General features: G+C 43.1%; 1 protein-coding gene and 1 long non-coding RNA gene across 2 annotated transcripts; one reads left to right on the top strand and one right to left on the bottom strand.

The window, feature by feature from the left end:
* Positions 1-5,165: 5,165 nt before the first annotated feature.
* LOC116959133 (olfactory receptor 49-like) lies at positions 5,166-23,749 on the bottom strand. The gene is given in 3 exon segments (XM_042799267.1): positions 5,166-9,156; positions 9,159-9,716; positions 23,444-23,749. Coding segments are annotated over 2 exon segments (948 nt in total). The 5' UTR covers positions 9,690-9,716; positions 23,444-23,749; the 3' UTR covers positions 5,166-8,739.
* LOC122154024 lies at positions 14,331-15,616 on the top strand. Its single transcript, XR_006165927.1, has 2 exons — positions 14,331-14,555; positions 15,554-15,616. It is a non-coding gene; the product is annotated as an uncharacterized LOC122154024 (long non-coding RNA).

Below are 23,749 nucleotides of genomic sequence, written 5' to 3'. Positions count from 1 at the left end.
TCAGGGCAGGAGACAACAATAGATTGAGCTTCGGCATTGGAAAGGTGAAATTGCTGTTCGAGGGCGTGATAACCTTGATGAAAAAACTGATGTGAAGAAATTGCCTGTTGTCTGGTGTTGGAACCAGCCCTAACACAACGGCAGACACCGATTGGCTTATGCATCGTCTTCTGCTAAGAACCCAGGCAGGTTAGTATGACTCTTTATATGGAACACATAATATGGTTGAATTCGCTTTTGAATGAGCTGCCATAAGAGTTTCAGAACTCCAAATAGTAATTGATTTGAAATATGTCCAAGGACCGCCTAGTCTAATTTCTGTAGTAACCCTGCGATGTAAGCAGAGTCAGTTACCACATTCACAGCTTGTGGGAACCATTGAAATGCCAATGTAATGGTTTGCAGTTCCACAGTTTGAGGAGAAACTTGTTGGTGCTTAATCAGGTGTTGCCATTGTTGTCCATCAAACCAGGTAGCAGCAGCTTTACCTGTTTTTCCTGATCCATCAGTAAACACTGTAGGACCATCAACAGGTTCCTGCTGACTTAATTGGTTTTGGCCAATTGGTATGTGAATTCCCATTTTACAGAGCGGATGAGAAGGAAAGTAATAACTAAATTGTCCTGTAAAGTTCATTAATGCAGCTTAGAGTTCTGAGAAATTTGCGAGGCAACATTCAAAGTACTCATTTTGCACAGGTATAACTATGTGTTCTGGATCTTATGCCAATAGTTCTGTACATCTCGTCCAAATTTATATTATGATTTGGGCCAATAATTCAAACAACCCTGGGGCAGTTTTCTTTGGCTGAAATGGTAAAAAGATCCATTCCAACACATGGAGATGATTTTCCCATTCCTGGTTCCATTGGGCAAGCATGGTAAAGGGCGTCATACCATCAATAAACACAAGTGTTTGTAATGATACAGATAAATCAATGCGCCAAACATGTCTTTCTTGAATGGCTTTCTCTACCATTTCAATTACACATTTGACATCTGAAGTAAAAATCCTGGATGCTGCAATATCTACAACTCCTTCTAGCAAGTCTACTAAAGGCTGTAGTTGTGATGATGACAGAACTAAAAAAGTTCTCATCCAATTTATGACACCAACTAGCTTCTGAACATCATTGAGTGTTTTGACATTAGTCACCAATTTAATTGCTTGGGGTTGTACTGTTCTATCAAGTACTTTCATTCCCAAGTAAAGCCAAGGCTGAGTATGTTGTATCTTTTCAGGAGCAATAACTAGGCTGTAATCCTCTAATGCTTGCCTAGCTTCATGCTCCATGTGGTCCAAGAGTGTAGGTGTTGCAGCAGCCAACAGAATATGTGGAGTGGCTGGAAGAAAATAGGCATGTTGTGAACGATTCAGACCGAGGGGCCTCACAACTGCAGCTGTTGTGAAGGACATATGCAAAGTCGAAAGAGATAATGAAATTGGGGTTTTGAGAAACTGTCTATGTTGCAGAGAGGTAAGGAGAATGGAATGTAAAACAAGATAACAAGAGGGAGAAACAGAATGTAGGTACGGCAGAGCAAGGCGTGTGAACAAGCAGCTTTAACCTATTAGCAACCAAAACATAACGCGTGTGCTTTGTGCTAGTGTAGAAATTGCTGTGTATCCTTTAATAAAGTGGCATTAACTTGATCACATTGATCATGCATTTTGTGTCCGACAGTTCCGCGTCAAGAATATCATCCATATAATGGTAACAATAACATTCAAGGTATTTTTGTCAAACAGGGCTCAAATCTTGGGCTACAAACCATTAACATATAGTAGGTGAATTTTTCATTCCTTGATGTAACACTTTCCAATGATATCTTTTTGTAGGTTCGACATGATTGATTGACGGGACTGTGAAAGCAAAATTTTCCCTGTCCTTTTTATCCAATGGGATCATAAAAACCCAATCCTTCAGAGCCATTACTACCATGTTCCATTGCATGGGAATCATTGTAGGGGAAGGCAAACCCAGTTGTAAAGCCCCCATTGCTGCCATCACCTCTAATTTTTTGCAGGTCATGCAGCAATTGCCATTTCCCCAATTTCTTTTGTATAACAAAAACTGGGGTGTTCCAAGGGCTATATGATTCCTCAATATGTCCTGCTAATAACTGTTCCTCTACTAACATTCACAGGGATGTAAGTTTCTTGGTTTTGAGGGGCCACTGATCCACCCACACCGGTTTATCCATAAGCCATTGTAATGCCATTGTCGGTCTTTTGACACCGTGAAAGACAGTGTCCCCTATGGAAAATCCGTGGTTATACAACTCCCCTTTGCCTCCAGCAGTCTCGTCCCCACAAGTTTAGGGGTGCAGCAGTGACATAGGGTCGGACAGTGGCCTTTTGTCCTTCAGAATTAGTAATGAGTACAGGTTTAGCAGCCATAAAGCTGGTTGCCGTGCCTCCCAACCCCATCACCCCAGAGGTGGTGGATACCACAGGCCAGGAATTAGGCCAGTCCCATTGAGCGATAATAGTAACATCCACTCCTGTATCCAACAACCCAGATACCTGGAACATATTTGGTGAGGCACTGTCCATGGCAAGAGTGCACTTCATCTGATAAAGTCTATGATCAGAGGACTTGAGGTTTACCAGTAGATCCGAAGCCTCCAGACCTGCAAATCACTTGTCCTGTCCTGGGAACACAACTCTTAAAAGGCACCAGTTGAGCAATTGGAGCATTTTTCTCTATTGTTACAGGGGGTATTGCAGTAGAAACCATTGCACAAATTTGTCCTTCATAATCTGCATCTATGACTCCCACATGAACCATAATTCCTTGCAATGTGATGCTAGAGCGCCCAATTAATAATGCACTCAGTCCATGTCCAATGGGCCCCCAAGCATTTAAAGGGACTTTGTGTACACCTTATGTACTTACAGTTACTGTGTCGGCAGTGGATACATCCATCCTTGCTGATCCTCTGTTTTTTCCCCTGACAAGAGGTCGCATAAGCTTGTGGCTGTTGGATCACTAGATGACGCTATTGTGCAAGAAATGGGCTGTTCCCGGTGTTGGCAGGTATTTGTGCCTGCACGCACCCTTTCAAGCTCATTTTCCTGTTTCCCTGTTGCAGGGGTTGCCCACTCAGGTGAAATTTAGATCGGCATTGTTTAGCAAAATGACCATTCTTGCCGCACCTGTGGCAAGTGACTACAGCTGAAGCGGCAGCACCACTGTTGTTACTACGTCCATCCCCTTTTTGTTTATTTGGACAAGCTGCTTTCACATGGCCAGCCTGGAAGCAATCATAGCATTTCTGATCCTTAGATCTCATAGCTGTCATGGCAGTATTTAAAGCATCCATCTTACACTCCACTGATCCTACCTTGGCACTGGCAGTGATCACTGTCTCAAGATTCGGTTCCCCTGGCAGCACTTCAATTACACTTTTGGCAGTCTGAATTGGCATTGTCCCGAGCTAATCATGTAACTAGAATCATTCTCAAATGCCTGTCAAAGACCTGTCACTCAACAGCTGCTTGCAGTTTTTCCATGAACTGCAGGAATGGATCTCATGGTCCCTGTTGAATGGTAGTATATCTTGCTTTGGGCTCTGACATTTCTGCTGTCTTTATCAAGGCTTCAATACCAACAGCCTTAACCTGTTCTAACACAAGAGGGTGCCATTGGGCTTGATGTTGTGAATGATTAAACCTTCCTGTACCCGTTAAAATGTCTGAGCCATTGCCATAGCACAGATGATCTTGGGGAAATGGCAAATTTTGTATCACCTGTAAGTCTGCTTTTTGTGTCCAGATACTTCTGAACACAACACACTGGATGGGCTGAAACATACTCTGCGCAAGCTGTGCTATATCATACAGTGTCATTTCCTCCATTGTTAACAATCTGATCAGCTTCATGGTTGCTGGGGAATTAGGAATCGTATTGTGCAACACTTTTTTGGAGGTCTTGAATGACTTTCCAGGTATAGGACCTATGCTCATCCATTATCTCCTGCCCTGGGTTGCCTCTAATTACAGGAAATGACATAGCCATTGAGGGATCTGAACTTGGTGCCATCAAGGGAGTATCTATGACTTCTGATAAATCTCATTGTCCCTCCTCAATGGCTCGTGCCTTTACCTTCTGCCAGAACAATAAAGGGTTGTATGGTCTTACGATAATTCGTTCAGGGGGCAAATCCCAGGCTTGGGGACTAGGCTTACAAGAGGACCACCCCCTCCGGTTTGTTCAGTTACCAGTTCTCTCCGTTTGTTTGACTCACTGTCTTTGCTTGAGGTATCCACTCTGTCCCCCTCTCCTCTCATAGGATCATCCCAATTGTCTGAGTCATCTGGCAAAGGCGGATATAAAAATGCACTAGTTGTTTTTGGTGACTTTTTCACCCCTGAATGAAGCAGTGGGGCAGAAGGTATAATAGGATTTTGATGCCATCCTCTTCATGCAAGTAGGGGACGATTATGGTCCATTTCCTCATCTGAATCATCAGGCAAGAGATTTTTCCACTAGGGCTGCAGAGGCTTTACCTTTGAAGGGACCACAAGCTCTGCCACAGGTTCAGTAGTGCACTCCTCCCAGGATTCACACTGGGATTCAGGCATTATCCCTGCCCCCTGTTCCTCCAGGGGTGCTGCTGCTGTAAGGGCGGGGGCCAAAGCATTATTTTCCACTTGGTCCCTCTGTTCCTTAAAGTCCTTTAAAGTCTCATACAGCAGGAACCACGTAGTTAGGAGTTCCCTAGCCTCCTTCACCCTGTGGGAGGCGTTATCAAACAACTTATCGCCTACCTCCTGCCAGTTCATGTTAAATGATGTTACCGTATTTGCTTCGTATCCTTGTATTTTACTCCATAATAACACCTTTTGTAACATTAGCTTGTCCATCTTTACACCCCTCTTTTTAAATATTAGTTTCTACATTGCGTCTATCATATTTTCCTCTTTTGTTAACGAGGCTCCCATGTTGCCAGCAGCTCACATTTTCAAATGTCTCTTTCTGGATCTGGATCTATCAGCTCTTACCGCCGCTCTCTGCTATGCTGGGCTCTGTCTCCACAACTCTACCCACCATCACATAGCAGCAAGTCTGATGAGAATCACACAAGTCAGGGTCACCAGGTGTCTCTGTTGAGACAGACTCGACACATTCATCAAGTTGCAAGCAAAAGCAAAAGCCAAAAGCCAGAAGCCAAAAGCCCAAGTTTATTGTCTTACAAGCCTTGCATATATATTTCTTAAGCATATGTGTTCTTAGTTTATTAGTCCAACCCAAGCCCAACAGTTCATGATTGGATGACCTTATCCTTCTTGCCACATCCGCTGTTTTTCTTGCAGGGTTTCTGCTGTTCTCATGTTCTGTTAAGTTGTTTACATCTGCAGTCCCAGCCTCTTCTTCTTTCTCATGGGTACACGGCTGTCTTATCAAGCTGCAGTCTCAGCCTCTTCTTCTTTTTCACGGCTACACGGCTGTCTTATCCAGGTTAGTGTCAGTTGTCTCCATCTCGCAGTCCTCAGGCCAGCTGTAGACCCCCATATTATACATTTTTTCTATACTTGACATTGCTCACCCTCACACCCCAATGCTCCCAGGAAGGGCTCTGAGCCATGTGTGATGGTCAGGATCTGCCTTCCCGGGCCTGGGGATCAGGGTTTGACATTTTTGCTTCAGGAAACAAATCCAGGATTTTCTCAGCATTACAGCCACCTGCACAGTGCCTTTGCCTACCTGCAATCAGAGCCTCCAACTATCCGCCCTAAGGAGGCCATGGGGAGGCTTTGTCATTAATGGCCCTCAGTGGGGCCAATCAATGCTTCAAGGTACTTTGGGTTTTGGTTCTGACATTGACTTCTTGAGTACTTTGCTCAGGCTCCTCTCAGTATCTGAGGTTCATGGACTTATGGCCCAGTACACCCTGGGGCACATTAAAATACGGAAAGCCCTAATGAGCTATTTATATTCCTTTCATTTTCTTTAACCTTTCAAGACTGGTACAGTAAATTGGAATAATTTCATAGTGCGCTTAAAGAGGAAGATTTCAGTAAGAACTTAATAAAATTATTTTTTATTTTAAAGGTTATTTTTATGTACTTTTCTGTTTAGAAAAGAGGTGATGGAAGCATTCTGCAATTGATATTGATCCAGCGGGTCTCAGCAGGAGGTCTGGACAGGTAGGAAAAACAGTCTCTTGAGTTCTGACACTGTATGGACAACCTTTCTCCGCACCTCCCCAGCCTCACCATTTCTATCATTGGCCACGTGGGACTTGTCTCACTTTGCCTTCCATCAGACTGCACTGAACTCTGGAAGCTGAATGTTACAGCTCCATTGAACCATCTCTCACTTGCTTTCCATAGACAACTGGCTGCACACAGGCACAGATATAATTTTCCTCTTTGCAATCAAAGAAAAGTATCATTAAGTTTCATAAACAATAAATCACAATCCCCAGCCATATGCAATGTACAAGATACGCTAATGAGGTTGCCTTTTGACAAGGAATCATCTTAAGAGAAATATTTTAGATAGATAGCTAGATAGATAGATAGATAGATAGATAGATAGACAGACAGATAGAGTAAAATTAAGGTAGACATAAACGTAATGAAAGAGTTGGCTAAAAGAGACAATTACACTTCTGAAAGACTGGCAAGCTTTTATTCCCTGAAGCTCAAAGCAGCAGCATAGCTGAGAGGTGTCTGAATGAACAAAGATTAATGGGGAGAGGAAAACTAAAGAATAATGGAAAGGGCCTTTGTCTAGGCAGTCAGTATCTGTAAAGATGACTTTATAAATGGTCATTGTATCAGGAGAGGGGAAAATGTATGAAAGATTTGAGAAATTATATACGCCATATAACAGGCATCATAGTTATAATGAAGTATACAGCAGAAGGTCAATATTTCTTCACAGCCAACTTTTTGAAAGGTCATGGGATTGGTAGAGGTCTCCTCAGAGCGAGGACAAACCAACGTCGTACCCATCTTTGAAAGAGGTCAAAAGTGCAACCCAGGGAACTCCATGCTGTAGAAACTCACTTTGGTGAGAAATATGCCACCAGTTAGAGACCTCTTGGGTGACTTTTCTGGGCACCTAAAATAGAAGAAAGTATCCAGACGCAGTCAGCATAAACTTACCAAGTGTACCTAGTTGGTCACATGTGGGGCAGCACAGGGAACTCTGCTGGGCCCTGTTCAGTTTCATGCCTGTATCCATGACCCAGAGCATTCAGGTTGTTTAACAAAAACAAGTGCTGGACACTATATTTGGGATGAAATAATGCCAGACACAAGTATAGACTGGAGAGAGGAGTGCCTGGAGAGTACCCTGAAGAAAGGGATGTGGGGGTGCTGGTGGGCAGCAGCTCAACAAGAGCCAGCACTGTGCTCTGGCAAACCGCATCCTGGGCTGCATCCAAACATGGCATAACCAGCCAGTGAAGAGAGGTGATTATCCGGCTGTACTCAGCATTGGGGCAGCCTCACTGTGAATACCGTGTGCAGGTCTGGGCCCCACAATGTAAGAAGGGTGTGAAGGTACTTGAATGTGTCCAGAGGACTGCAACAAAGCTCATTCAGAGCTGCATCAGGGGAGCTATCAACTTGACATTAGGAAGCACTACTTTACCAAAGGAGTGCTCAAGCACTGGAACAGGCTTCCTAGAGATGTGATCGACACCCCAATACCATCCGTGTTTTAGAGGCATTTGGACAATGCCCTTAATAACATGATTTATCTTTTGGTCAGACCTGAAGTGGCCAGCTATTTGGACTAGATGATCATTTCAGGTCTCTTCCAACTGAACTATTCTATTTGATTTGATTCGACTCTGTTTTATATATATACCTGTAGATGGTGAATCCCTGCAGCAGCTGGGGTCAGACACTCAGTGTCCTCAGTAGCTGCTCCTGGATACCAGCCTCCCCAGTAGCAGGCATCTGGACATACAAGCCCCCAAAGCAGCACCCTTTTCCAGATGAAGGTACAGACCACCCCCGTCACACACATAGAATTTAACTTCATTCACTCCAGCCTCTCAGTCAGTGGCACTAATGACATATGGGATGTATGACACCCTGGTTCTATTCCAGTTGCTGCACTCACACCCCCATGTTCACACATTCACACAGAAGAGAGATTTCCTCACACAGGAAATAGTTAGAAATTAAGTTTAATGAGAAGATAGGATGGACTGCACTGGTTGGGGTCCTCCACTAAAAAGCTCATAATAGGTCCTGTGCAGTCCAAAAATGCTCTTTCCCTGCATCCCATAATGTATCCCCCACCCCTAGGAAACAATCCCCTTAGTCCAAATGGTGATCCAGAGAGCTGCTCTCAGTGGCTCACCTTGATGGGTTTACACCTGGACAACAAGGCTGATGGCTCTCCCAGGGCAGCTCTGTAAGGAGCTGGGACAAGATGTTAATTGCTCAGGAGCTTGTAAGTTGGTTTCCCACCTGCCACTGTGCCTCTGTGCTCTTCTTGGTTTGTGGAGATGGGTTCCTGATGAGCTGCTGGCTGTGCTGTGATGGGCCTGAGAGCAGCTGGGGCAGGGTATTCACTGAGTTACTCCTCCTGCCATGGTTAGTGTTTCCTTGGTATGTGCAGACAAGCTTCTTATCACTTAACCTCACACAACCCAAGAAGAACAGAAATCTCCTGAGGCATCTGTCTTTGGAGGTGGCATACATCTGCACTGGTATTACTTAACATATGATAGCAGATCATTGGAATTGCTGTCCAGAAATGCATCATGATTAGGGGAAAATCTGCAGTGTTGCCCGGCCAATGGCTTCACTCAGGGCCGCTATCACAGCCTTGTTTCTCAGACTGTAGATGAAGGGGTTTAAGAATGGGTACAGGACAGTGTTCAGCAAAGCTACAATTCTGTTTGTCTCCAAGGAAGCATCTTCTGAATGATGCATGTAGAGAGCAATGCTGCTCCCATATGCAATAGCCAAGGAGGTGAGATGGGAAGAACACGTAGTAAAAGCTTTTTTCCTCCCCAATGTTGCTGGAAGGTGTAGAATACAGAGGAGAATGCCTGTGTAAAATGCCAGAGTTAAGCATAAGGAAGTCAGTATGACAAATGATACTAAACCAGAGTCTATTTTCCAAAGCAGGCTGGTGTCAGAACAGGACAGTCTGAATAAGGGAGAACTGTCACAAAAAAAAAATGGTAGATCTTATTTGAGCCACAGAAATTCAGCTGGTAGATGAAGACCAGACGGTAACTCAGGAGCGTGATGCCTATGACCCAAGCAGCAACAACCAGCTGGATGCAGGGCTGAGGCTTCATGATGGCAGCATAACGCAAAGGCTGGCAGATAGCAACATAGCGGTCAAAGGACGTAACAACAAGTAGAACAAATTCTGTACAGCCCAGGGCAAAATAGAAATAGGATTGGGCAAAGCAGCCGCTTAGAGAGATGGTTCTCCTACCAGAACCCAGGATCAGAAACAATTTGATGCTTGTGGAGGATGTAAACCAGATTTCCAGGAGGGACAGATTGCTGATGAAAAAGTCCATGGGGGTTTGCAGGCGGTGATCCACACACACGAGGAAAATGATGGTTGCGTTCCCCATCACTGTTGTCAGGTAGATGAGCAGAAGGACCAGAGAGAGAAATAGCTGTAGTCGTCGATCAAGCCCCGAGAAACCCTCTAGGATGAACTCAGTAACCGCAGTTTCATTTTCTGGTCCCATGTGGAATTTCAGTTCATCCTGCTGAGACTGGAGCACAGCAACAAACATGTGTGGTAATGTTACAGTCTGGGTGAAAAGTTCTATCCTTCCTTTTCTGCTTCTTTCCTTTCTAGCAGTCTTCCTCTATAATACAGGCAGAGAGAGTCCTTTGAGCATTTCTCACACCCTGATTTGTATGTTTTACATTTCATTTAGTCCTCAGAGAACCTGTTGGCTTCTTTCTGCCTTTTTCAAACACTCACAAAGGATCCTTTCTCCAGAACAGAAGATTTTCAAGAGGCTGTTAGCTGTTTCACCCTATTCATGGGAAATACCAAATTCACTCAGACCTGTTGCACACCTCTCTCACACCTATGTGCCAGACTCATTTCTTCTATTGCACGAATGCTAAACTATCAAATCAAACCACATCAAATCCGTATGCTGAAAGCTACGCTTTCTACTTTTCAACACTTGCCTTTTTGGACTAGGAACCCCTGAAAATCTCTTGATTCCAAAATAAGTAATATCAAGTATCTCTTTTGTAATTCCATGCTTTCTTCCACAGCTTCTTGCTCTCTGTTTCCTCAGCAAAGGGGGAGGGGGTGGAGTAGGGACCAAGTATCACTCGTCTTCTTTAGTGCTCTCAACAATGACTGAAATTTATTATGGTTCCACACAGTCTGTCACACAGTCTTGTCTGACATCTGCCTGCACTGAAATGCCGTTGTTTCCAAGCAGTTGCTCACTGATGTTACTATCAGATGTCCTGACCTAAATGCAGAGCAAGAGAAGAGTATCCGGAAGAGATTTGTAACCTTTCTTTCACATGCCAGTTATAGGTTGGGAGAACCCAGCCTCTAGTGTTTTCTCTTGTCTCCACTGACTACAGAGGGAGCCTTGGGAAAACAAGTTCTCACAAGCACCTGGAGGTAATTAGATGAAACTCACTATTCCAGTCTCAAATCTCTGCTTTATTAAGTTACTGTTTTTTCAAAATGAAAATGCTCATCTAGCAGAAGGAAGCACAAGAAAAATACACGCAATAAAGACTGACATTTTCCCCTTCATCTTTACTTTTGGTTTTGGACATAGAAAGGAGCAGAGCAGGTGACTCTCTGCAGGGTTGGATTCGCATAGGTTTTTATGCAAATATCTGTAAGTGTTTAAGCCTTCAAAACACACATTTTATGTTACCATTGTTTCACTTAATGCATATTCTCTGCTGGACTATTTAGAGATCACTTACGAGCATCTTTGTTTACAGATTAAGTTAATTAATGCAGTTAATACAGCAGGGCACAGAGGTGAAACTTTTTTTTATCTGCTCCAAACACATACAAGAGTCTGCTGGTGTCAAATGGTGTGACATGGTTGAAAACCAAGGCAAGTTTGTTGACAACTTAGCTAAGGTTCATGAACATTTCAGATGAACCTCCAGTAAATTTTCAGTGAACTTGGGCTGACAGAATATTTCCCTTTAAGCAACATGAAAAGAGCCACTTCGAATCCCTTACCAAACTACAACTGTGTGAATAAATGATTTTTCAAGTTCACCTGTAGTTACGAATATTCCAGGGTAACATAAAAACACCCGCATTAGAAATAGCACATTGTCCAATCCTCCCCTCTCCCACCCAAAGCACTGTTTCATTTCAATTGCCTGTATTGAACATGAGCCTTTAACATGAGCAACAAAAGTTTGGAAAGAAAAGACCTGATGAACATGGAAACTCCAGTGCTCTCCACAGGATGCATGACATCTTGGCCATGAACAACCCCATGGTTCAAATGCCCTCTTAAGGCTTTCGGAGCAAGGATTTAAACACTGGCCTTCTGCTTCCCAGACAAGTGCGCTAACTCCATGGCTACAGTTTACACTGGAGAAGGACTCTCAATTTGTCATACCAAAGTCACTCCAAGATTACGCTAGGATAAACAGGTGTAGTAATGACTGCACTGCATGACAGTCAGCACACCCCATCAGGAGAGTGATACTTTGGTCACAGCCCTTGTTCCACTGACTAATCCTTCACAGATAGTTAGAGCAATTGGCAAAGAAATAAAATAATGATAATAGGGGAATTCACACTGAGTATTTATAGCTCAGTCTGATACTTCTAACAAAATTGGAGAAAATGGTATTGATCACTGATTGATTCAGGGCTTTATTCCATATACCAGACAGAAAACCAATGCCAGACACCGTGAACTCGTTAATGGTGATTTTCTTAAGGCTCTTTGCCAGTTGCTGCAGTGTAGCTTATTTGCAGCGTGAGGGTAACACGTATCTGATATACACTTAGTTAATTAGTGTAAGTTGGAAATGCAGCATTGCACTTCTTCCTCTCCTGCATATGTGAACATTGGTACCTGTTAAGACTGGAGAGTAACCTTTGGAGAACGTGGTGCCAAAGTGCAGAAAAATGCTCTGCTCCAAGGAAAATGACTGTGCGAGCACCCTTCAATTCCAGCAATGCTACTTTACAGGCCAAGAACACTTCTTACAATTTAAATCCAAACAATCTCATTAGCTTTTCCTGACAGAAAGTATCTGAAGTAAAATTTCTCTTGGCTTCACAATACAATTAAGGTGGGAGGAGATCTCCAGAATGGTCCAAGAAACATTCTCTTTAAAGAGGCACAGGCAAAGACCCCGTGGGAGTGATGCGGGCTCTAAAAGCTCCCTTAATATGCAAAAAAGGAGAACTATTTCCATAATGCTGCAGGCCATACCAGTGTCTACAGTTAATAGAAGTTCGCTTTGAAGAATATGGATTGTAGGCAGTCATCGAAGCCACAAATAGAAATACCTGATATCAGTCTGGGGTGCAAGACCCAATATTCTTTTGAACTAAGAAAGCTCTACATTGTTTTAGCTGAGCATAGAGAAAAAACAAGACAAATTAGGTGCTGATACTGAAAACTCAATACATGCCCTCATTTGTTTATTTATAAAACAAAATGATATCTAAAAGACAACTCCATTCTCGTTTTTTGAGGTTGTGGAAGACATTTTTTTAGTGTTTTGTCCAATAGGAATAAAGCTTTACCTGCTTCTGTCCTTATCTGTTACGAAGGGCTTTCATCTGCAGTGAGGGCAACACAAGGAACGGCTCCCTTGCAGGCTGTGGTATCTGCTATCACTGAAACCTCTCACAAGAGTCCTTTATAAAACTGGAAAGAAAGCCAAGGGAGTTCATAATATATACAGAATAGCAAAGCCCTTACGTAAATGAATGAATGAGTGAATGACTTGTTACGGTAAATACAAACTACTTGAATACTGAATGCTTGCCCTGAACGCAACTCCAATAGAAACATTTGATTTTACTGCTAACAGTACTTATCTCAAAAAATCAAAAGGCAGCTAGCATTGTTGGAAACTGGAACCTTACAGATGTCTAGATATACTGCCTTATGGTAACTGCAGAACCAAGATTATTTTTTTTCCTTTTTCTGACTGATTGCTTTTCAAGTTGTGAGTGGGCATATCTTAATTAATCCAATAATGATTTTTGAGATAGTGATTGATGTAGTTTAAACCTGGCTGGCAGCCAAGCACCACACAGCTGCTCACTCACCCTCCCCTCCCTCAGGGGTGAGGGAGAGAAATGACGGGGTAAAGATAAAGAGACTCGTAGGTTGAGATAAAAACAGTGCAATTTTTTTTTTTTTTTTTTTTTTCAGTAAAATGCAAAGGGGTAATGCACAATGTGATTGCTCACCACCTGCCCACTGATGCCCAGCCCATTCCTGGCCAGTGATCCCAGAGAAGTGTAGATCCCAAAACTGGAATCCCAGAAGCGAGAGCCCTCCCTTCCCGACCACCCCTCCTCTATACACCGAGCACGACATTACATGATATGGAATATTTCACTGGCTAATTTGTGTCCAGTGCTGTTGGAGAATGGCTCAGAGACAAGGGTCATGAGCCCACCGAGCAGTTGTACGATCAGAGCCTGTTCTAAGGGCTGATGCTGCCTCGCTGATGCTGGGCCTCACTAGGGTTTGCCTGCAGCTGCTCGCAGCTGCTGATACATGAGGAATGTCAAGGACGCTTCAGCCTTGTGTATCGTTGTATATTGTAAACAAGATAAGAGGAATTGGAAAGTAGTGGAATGGGAAACAGTGTTATGAGAAGCTTGTGCTGCTAGCTAACTGCAAGTAGGTGGACCGTGAGAATACGACCTTTAGAGCTTAAGCCAAACAGCTAGTGACTAGTAGGCATAATAATTATCATTGTCTGTATAAATATGTGTACCCTGGACCAATAAAGTGAACCATGCTTTATCACTCACATTGAGTCTGTCTCGGCATTGTTCCTCCGCCGCTCCGCAAGCTAGCGAACACAGTGAAGAAGACTACGAGCCTTCATGTGAAGACCCCTGCCCATGACCACCAGGGAGCACTGCGCAAGCGCGACGGGAGGAATTTGGGGTGGAGGGATATGTTAATGATTCCTCGGAACTAATTGTAATATTCCCTCCCTATCCTTGGAGTAGTGATGCATATGTATTAGGGTAGATGAATATGTAACCATTTATACAATAAAAGGGAGCCCCTTTTGGCTCCAGGGCGTGCCATTGCGCCCAGCCCTGTATTCTTTGCTCCACTGACTTTGTCCCCAATAAAACTTTTTTTATATATACATGGGCTTGTTTCTCACATTTACCTATTTTAGGAGGGTGGGGTATTAATCCCATATGACTTTCTGCTTTTTTACATTGGTTTATACTTGGCTTTCACTAGTGTGACATTCATCTGTAACCCTGTGGTCAGTCTGCTGTGAAAATAATCCTATCGTATTGTATATTCTGTATCCTGTAGGCAAAGATGAAGCAGTTGTTTGAAGCATGGTGAAAACTGTCCGATTCTCAACAGCAGGTATGTCAGTGGGTTTTGGTGAGGCTCTGATCTAATTGGAAAATTACAAACTGGAGTCAAAATTAATAAATTCATAGGAAATCTTGAACTCGGTTGCTCAAAGTATAATACTGAGGACAATACTCTGAGATCTTATTTGTACACCTTGAAAAAGATCGTCATTACTTTTATTCCAGTAGTGACCATTTCTTTCACAGTGTTGATGAAATGTGAGTCAGTGGGATGGGATGGAAGTTCTGTATGCCTGGAAATGGATGCTGAGCGGCATCTAGGGATGAAGGTGGAATAATCTGCAACAATTTGGTTTTTTTCTAATAATACTTATTTTTAAATGCCAGCATAGTAATTTGCTGCTCATGGAAAGACTTTGGACAGGTAAAAGCAACAGAAATCTACATGTAATGTGCACGCAGTAATTTATTAATTTTGGTTGTCTTCAGGATACTTTTTTGCCAGCTTTCTCAGTGTATTGAAATACGAACCTACAGATGGGGGTATTGAAAACTGGAGGGGTGCTATACTGAACTCTAATCTAAACCTCCCAATTTTCAAGTATTCTGTACCTTACCGTCCTTCCTCCTCAATGCCCTTCTTCCAGATTGTTTTGAATGCGTTCTTAGAACATGCACTATGTTCATGTTTTTTTCTGTAGAAAAATAATTTGAAATAGTTCTGCAGAAATATCTGTTCCTGTTTCTTACATAAGCCATCTCTCTCAGACTAGTACTCCCATAAAAAGCCTTAGCTGTTAGTAGTCGTACTGAATAAACTTCCTCTTCAGGGATGTCAATCTGTTGACATAACCACAGTTCAATACTTAGGTTTTGTATTTTTATGTTGGATGTTTTTTGAATTTTCTGAAGGTGAAAGTGGACGCCTGGGATGTGCACTACACAGGTCTTGTAGTAAGTCACCTCTGTATCAAAGAGGAGGATGTGACATGGCAGTTATCCTGACAAAGCCCCTTCTGTAACTGTTGATACCTAATTTTCTCCCAGCCATACGTGCAGCTTGCTGAAGATGATAAGGTTCGGTACGAGAATGAAATGCAGTTGTGGGAAGCAAAAACGGTCAAACTTGGATGCGAAGACCTAATACGTTCCAGAAAGCAAAAGCCAGAAAAGAAAACTGATTAAACCTGTAAACAAAGCTGAAACAGCCAAAGATTCTTCATGTGAAAACGAGGCAAAGTTAAAGTTGAAAAAATCAGAAGAATGAAATGGTTAAGTATTTTATATTTGATGCCCTTTGGTTGTCATGTCTTTGTCCTGCTGTGTTAATGCTGCAGTCTGCATTAGCACCAAAATTTGGAGAACCCATAAAGGGCCCACTGGAGAAGTAGAAAAGATGATCAGGTAAGAGAGGATGCGGAATCTCTCAGAACTGACTGAAATAATCATTGCAGGTGTAGCCTCAACTGTACAACAGTAACTGGTTAATCAAGCTGTGAATAGTGATACTCACTGACATCAGCAGAGCTCTCCAGTAATGGTAGATAACGGCTAGCTTTTATAAGATATTTTTAATGAAAGCAAGAATATTCTGCAATGTTACCATCTAAATGCTGTAAATAAGAGCTGAAATCTGAGTTAATGCTGCTGTGTTTTATTCCCTCCATGGTATTGGTAGCGAAATGTTCTACATTTCAACAAAAGGCACAGGAAATGTAAAATACTAACTTTTATTTCATGCATCTTTTTGTACAAGTCAATCAGTGTGTACCACTTATGTTGCACTTAATTAAAGACCACATGAGTTTTGTGTAAACGTATCTTTACAGGACTTTTATTCCACGGCTTTGTTTGGATACATGCAAACACTTTTGCCTTCCTGTTGTCACATTTGGGACAGCCTGGAAGGAAGACACTATGTGTGAACTGTTAGAGCTTTGAGTTTTGATGTAATAAATGTAGGTATTTTGAAGAGGTGCTTGTTTTTGTTTACCGGGGTCTGTCTGTCTTAGTGAAAGCCTCATAGGTATTTTGGAGAGTCTATTTTTAGAAGGAAGGCAAGCTTTTTCAGTAGGCAGTGGATTTCATCCATCCCGAATGACTCACAAAAGCCAGCAAAGCTTCGCTTTCTGAGAAACAAGCCCACGTATATAAAAAAGTTTTACTGGGGACAAAGTCAGTGGAGCAAAGAATACAGGGCTGGGCGCAATGGCGCACCCTGGAGCCAAAAGGGGCTCCCTTTTATTGTATAAATGGTTACATATTCATCTACTCTAATACATATGCATCACTACTTCTAAAGATAGGGAGGGAATATTACAATTAGTTCCAAGAAATCATTAACATATCTCCCCACCCCAAATTCCTCCCATCTCCCTTGCGCGGTGCTCCCTGGTGGTCATGGGCAGGGGTCTGCAGATGAAGGCTCGTAGTCTTCTTCACTGTTTTCGCTCGTTGACCCTTATTTCTGTGCAAACTCAGTCCTGTGGTCACGTACACCTTGTCCTTCAAGTCTGGGCTAATTTGCAGCTCCTTTGTCTTTCTGGCTCAGTGGTTTCAGTTCCTCTCTTACCTCAAGGACAAGAGGTACCAGGGATGGCCCATCCTTTTCTTTCTCATTCCATTGCAAAGGAGTTACCATCCTTTGATATGGACCATCTGGTGAGCATTCCAAAGAAAAAAGGGGGCTGTTGGGTTGTTGTTTCCTCTGATCAATCTCCCCCCCCCTCTCTTTTCCCACTAGTAAATTATTTTACTTTTCTTAAAATTTGTATCATTGTACTAATAATAGCTTTAGCCTAATTCAATAAAAGTAACTGTTTAATTACTTTTAGCAAAAGCAAAATTCTTCTATTATTTATCACAATCCACCCCTTTTTTTTTTTTTTTTTTTTTTTTAATACCATATTTTGCTTGAGCTTACTAACACTTAGTCTCATTGTTTTCTTAATATCATAACTTTGTGGGCACCGGACACTGCTGCCATTTCAGGGTTTACCGGCATTGCTGTTATTTGCATCCCCTCGATAACATGAGATATTAGCCATATAAAGCAAGGTATTAAACATGGTAAAAATAGTAAGCCCGCGACGGCACAAAGGAAGAAAAAAATCCAATATTTTCCACCAGGAAGTTCCTAATAGATCATTCCACCATTTTGAGTCTAACATTGAGGGTGTTTTATGGTCTTGGTTACCCGGAGCACCATGGGTAAAACAGCTTTTATTCTATCTGCTATGTGCAGTTGTCGCCTTAATGTTTTTGCCGTGTGTTATTCCTTGCTTTGTCCAGTTAATCCAACATGTTGTGACCAACATGCAATTTGCTACTACTGTTTCACCTGTTGGCGTTAAGCAAATTCGAGCTGTGCGCCGAACTGCACAGTCGACCGTACTATCAGACACTCTGTAAACAATAATCAACAATTTATTAGCAAAAAAGAACCTGAAATAATTAACTGTATAACAATCCAGCAAAGTCCCACGCGACACAATCAGAAAGAGAAAAAGTAAGAAACAAAGATATCAGCACTGTCCTTTGGATGTTGTCCTTCGAGCTCTTGTTACCCCTGCTCACGGGGGCGATAGCGATAGAAAGATAGAAAGAGTCCAAGAACAACAGTCATGCGCCACGTGGTAACTCCGCTGATTAGTAACATTTCCTTCTTTGAACTATGAGTCTGTTTCCATCACCTCATCAAGGTTTCGAGGGCGTCTTAGTTGTCTTCGTGATCTTGGAGGACTGGGGGGAGGAGGTGATCTTCTCCGATACCAGCCACGAGACATTCCCTCGCATACCGCGATGGCAACGACAGTCACCAGCAATATAATGAAAAATCCTAACAGCAGGGCGGCGCACACGGGATCGTCCCCTACTTCCATCTTCCCAAGATTGCAATCCAGCGGGATCAGTAAGATTAGTGGGATAGTCCAGCCCCAGGCTAGCGGCTTGACCGAGGAAGGTCCAAGTGCGCAATGAGCGGAAGTTTCTCTTCCACCCAGAATGCCTGTGTTGCCTAGATCTGGGCGGGCCTGGCAGTTGTTTTTGCCATCCGGGTATAACTTTCGAGACCCTCCAACAACACATGCGCTTTGGACTGGGGGCGTGGAAATCCATTTTCCTGCTGCGTATGTGGACCCTGACTCCCGATCCCTACTGACCAGGCGGGTTGACCACTTGCGCTCTCACTCTTGTACCTCCGAAACCGTGAAAACAATGGAGCGTGCTTATGTATGGGCAGCAATTTATTATGCAGACTTGATGTTGGTAGCCCTCACTTTGTTTGCCTTTTTACTACATATCTTTTGCCCTTGTAAATGTTCCTCTTTCAAGTGCCCATGTAGTTGTATCTGCTTATGTAAACCACCATCTCCTTCCCCTCCCCGTCCCCAAAGTCCGGGAGCACATCCCTCGGCCCAGCCTGAGACACATGCTGTTTAAGTAGGTTTGGGTAGAAAACTGTTGATTGGTAGTGTTACAGTTATTGTTACCTTGTCTATGTTTGGTTTAACCATGTCGAAAATTCTGTTATAGGTCTTTTCGGCGGTTTTGGTACTGGCTGTTTTTCTTCTGTCACATCTTTTACTTGGATTCTCTTCTTCCCACTAAAAATACCTCCATCCACCCTTCTGTCTTTGGGAATGCAAAGCCACTCTGATGTTGGACATGACTGTAAAGCACTTGCTGCACGAATTTGCCACTATTAAATCAAACCATACCAGGATGATTAGCAGAGGTCCGGTATAACGTATACTCCCACCTCTCATGCCTATGGGGTTGCAGCCCACAGCTGAGATAAAAGTCTTCCTGGTGGCGAGCACAGAGGTTAACCCGGTCTTGCCCTCTACTGTTTAACGAATCCATGTGTTACGAGTTAGTCAATTCAAGTGCAGCTCCTTTGTAGCCACTTCCTTTGTTTCTAAGCAAAGCAAAATTTTTGGCACTTCCTGATAGTGTCCTTCCATCAACTCTCAGGGACATCACAAATTCTGGGGACTAACCTTTTTTCCCCGTAAATCAAGGTTACAGATCATGCCCCTTCCCTATACAGTTATAACACAATTTTCTCCATCTGTGAGAAATACCACCTCCGGTGACACATTTCACATCACACAAAACCCACGCTTCATGACATCCATACATACACTCAAGACAAGGTATTACCCTATTAGGTTGATTTTCTAGCAATGCCTGATCGAATCCAAAATGCTCATAATCTATTACCAAGAGCCACTCTGTCACATGTCTGCCAGTTAATGCTCGGTAAACGCCAGCTTTTCCCTGACATTTTTTTTTTTGTTGTTCTTTTGGTTTTTTTTGCTTCCTTATACAGTAAGTAAGTAAATGAATAAGTAAATTTTCACAGTGCTACCTCTGAACCCAGTCAAAAACCCAGTCAAACCACTAGTTAAGAGTCATTCAATCCCCTCCTGATGAATTTACTTAGTCCTTTGAGGGTGACTTGTAGTTGGTCAGCGGATGGTACCACAGTCCACTCCTGAGGCTTTTCCACCAGGTCCTTTTCCTCAGGAGGCAAGAGTCCACCCCTTTTCTTTTGTTCGGATCTCTGTCTCGGTGGTCAGCAGCACCTGAAATGGACCTTCCCACTCGGGAATTAATGATTAACCTTTCCACACTTTTATCAATACCCAATCACCTGGTTTTACATTGTGGATATTAAAAGCCAATGGTGGTATTTGAGGCAGAAGTCCTTTCTTTCTTAGTTTCATTAAAGTGTTAGCTATTCTTATTACATACTTTCTTACATACTGATCTCCTACTTCAGGGATGACAATAGCCCTGTCATTACTCATATATGGTAATCCAAACATCATTTCATAGGGAAAAATTCCCAGGTCTGCTCGTGGCTGAGTATTGATCCTTAATAAGGCCAACGGCAGGCATTTAATCCAAGACATCTGAGTCTCAATCATTAACTTAGTCAAGGGTTGTTTTGAAGTTTGATTCATTCTTTCTCCTCTTCCAGAACTCCGAGGATGCCATGGGGTGTGCCATGCCCATTCGATCCCTAAGGCTTCAGATAGCTGTTGCATAATTTTTAAAATGAAATGTGTTCCTCTGCCCACGTCTATTCTTTCTATTAATCCATATCTGGGGATAATGTTTTCCAATAACACCTTGGATACCATGGTTGCCATTGCTCTTGGTGTGGGGGATTGCTTCCACCCGACGAGTTAAGTGAGCCACTAATACCAACAAATACTTCCACCCTTGTATTTGAGGTAGCTCTGTTAAGTCTACCTGGAGGCTTTGTATGGCTAGCTCCTGTTCCCCAGCCACCTTTTTCTCGTTACCTTTTTGTTCACTTTTTGACAAATCAGACATCGATCAACTAGTTGTTTAGCCTCCGTATATATTCCTATACACCCATATTGTCTAAGAAAATGATCACAAAGTGATTGCGTTCCCCAATGTATTTTATGATGTATTAATGACAGAATTTCTCATGATCATGTTTTATTTAACATCTACCTTCCATCTGCTAAAGTCCATTTTCCTTCTGGATCGTTCCCCCCGCTTATTTTTAAGTATATCTTTTTCTTGTTCTGTGAAATTTGGGGCTAAATTCTCATAATTCCCCCATTGTTATTACCAATAAAACTACTGATGATAATTCTGTAGCTGCTTCTCTGGCTACTTAGTCTGCTAAATTATTCCCCCTTATTTCCATCGATGCTCCCCTCTGATGTCCTTTCACATGCACAATTGCAATTTCTGTAGGGAGCTTCAGGGCTTCTAAAACTTCTCTGATCAGCTGCTCGTGTACTAGCTCCTTCCCTTTTGTATTTATAAGCCCTCTTCCTTCCCATATTTTTCCAAATGTGTGGACCACTCCAAATGCATACTTTGAGTCTGTGTACACTGTCCCTTCCTTATCTCTCAAATATACCAATGCCTGTTTTTAGGGCATAGAGTTCACAGACTTGTGCTGACCACCCAGCAGGTAATTTCCCCTTTTCAAACACTTCCATCTTCTGCCCCTCGATAATTGCATAACCCAATATTCCTTCTCCTTCTAGCCATCAAGAGGACCCATCAATAAATAGTTTTTCCCTATAGCGCAAAGGTTCATCGAACAGATCTTCTCTTATTTTCGTTTGATAACTTATAAAATCCAAACAGTTATGCTCTGGTTCCAGAATATCCTCCCCGATTCTCCTCCCATAATTCTAGTAATTTAACCACCAGTTTTCCTTCATCCAGCACCACACCTATTCCTAATTGCACTTGTAAATCTCTACCTAGCAAATTACATCCTACCCCTGGCATTAACAACAGATCATTAACAGCATATTGATCTTCCCCTTGTATTAACACATTCTTTATAACTGGGACTGAAAACCCCTTCACCTTTAGCCCCTACAGCCCAAGTTGTATCTTTTACATAATCTTCCTCCTGGGGACTCAATTTCAAATTTATCAAGGGCTCTTCTGTTGGTATACCCCCCAGGAGGTAGAGCCCCTGACACCCCCAGTGATTACCACCCTCATCCTCTTGGGTTACTTCAAACACCAACAGGTCCCGTATTCTCTGGGGGCATTCTTGTTTATAATGTCCCCCCCCCTTCCCACAATAAAAACATCCCCTTGTGATTTCCCTAGCCAGTGGTGCCTCTTGGTTCCACCTTCACTTTCATTTAGCCTTTTCTTCATCCTTCCTAACATATACTTTCTGTGCTTCTCTCAGGAGTTCATCCAGACCCTTATTATAATGACCTAGAGTCACTCATATCTCTCCTCCGCTCTTGTTCATTCTGATTCCACTGCAGAGGGGTTACAGGGAGTTTTTTTTCCCCGGGTATCCCCTGCTGATTTTCTCTCTCCCATATCCACATTCCAGCCGTTCTGATCATCTGTCTTTCTTCAGGAGAAAAAAAAAAAAGATTCCCATAATCGACTGCATCTCCTCCCATGTATATATGCTGGGTCCCAAAAATTGATCAATCTCCTCCGACAGCCCCACAGGGTCCTCTAATAACCTCCTTAATTCATTCTTATATGCCCTCACTTCTACATTAGTTAGCAGCACATCCACAAATCCCATCCCCCCTTGAATTCCTGCCGCTGGAACTTCCCCGCAGGGATTAACCCTAGCCTCCCCGTGCTCCCTTAAACAATTCCCCCCCCTTCATTGCTGCCAGGTTTCAGGTCTGATATTAACAACAGGAGCCTCCTCACCCGCATCTTCCTGCTGCACACCTTGATTTCCTAGGAGTGCCGGGTTATATGGGAGGGGTAAATTATCCAAAGGGTCCCATCTCCTTCCCTTTCACCTTCTTCAACCTGCTCCTCCTGCTTCAATTAAAAAATCCCAAATCTCTGCGACCCCCTCCAACACGAGGCATATTCACTTTCTTCCTGATTAAATGGTTCCTTTGAATTAACATAAATATTAAGAGCTTGACAAATCCAATCCTCTTCTGATCCATATTTTGGCCAATTCACCAAATCTTCCCTGATAGGTCTTTTAGTCCACTCAAACATACAATAATTTACCATCTTGATCTTACTCTTCCCTCTGGTACATGGGCTATAATCCCAGTTTTCTAATATATATTTTTTTTCTTCTTCTTTTTTTTTTTTTTTTTTTTTTCTCCCAGCCTTTCCCTAATGGACTGTATGGGAAATGGCAATCTTTGGCTCCCTGTTACCCTGGGAACTCAACTATCCAGCTCCTAGTTTCTTGTTCACTCAACTAGACTAACTGAAGTTTCTTGTTTCCCCTTCCCTCCCGCTGGAGCCGTTCACTCCTTTTCACTCGCTTCGTCTCTTCACCGGCCGTCCCCCCTCGCGGGAGCACGGAACCACGGTTAGAAAGACTCCACAATCGCTTCGCAAGTGTGACCTGGTGCCTCGCATCTCACACACACACACCTTTCAGTCTTCCCCGTATCTTGCCATCTGGACACTACTTACAGTCCCCTTTTCGTTGCCCGGGTCTTGTGCACAAGGTGTAACGTCTGCCGCGGTCTCCAGGGAGCCCTACCCCCTCTTTGGCCCACAAGTCCCCCGCCGGGATCGTCACCGTCGACCTCCGATGGCGCCGGAGGGAACCGAAGAGACCCCTGAACTCAGCGGGGCGCGCCTTCCATTCAGGGCCCTCTGGCTCCACGGCGGCGAGGCTTCTGTCCTCCCGGACGAGCCCCCAGTTGTGAGAAACAAGCCCACGTATATAAAAAAGTTTTACTGGGGACAAAGTCAGTGGAGCAAAGAATACAGGGC

Source organism: Tyto alba, unplaced genomic scaffold (genome assembly GCF_018691265.1).
Source record: "Tyto alba isolate M040663 unplaced genomic scaffold, T.alba_DEE_v4.0 Super-Scaffold_29, whole genome shotgun sequence".
Taxonomy (NCBI): Eukaryota; Metazoa; Chordata; class Aves; order Strigiformes; family Tytonidae; genus Tyto; species Tyto alba.
This window is presented reverse-complemented; position numbering and strand designations above follow the sequence as displayed.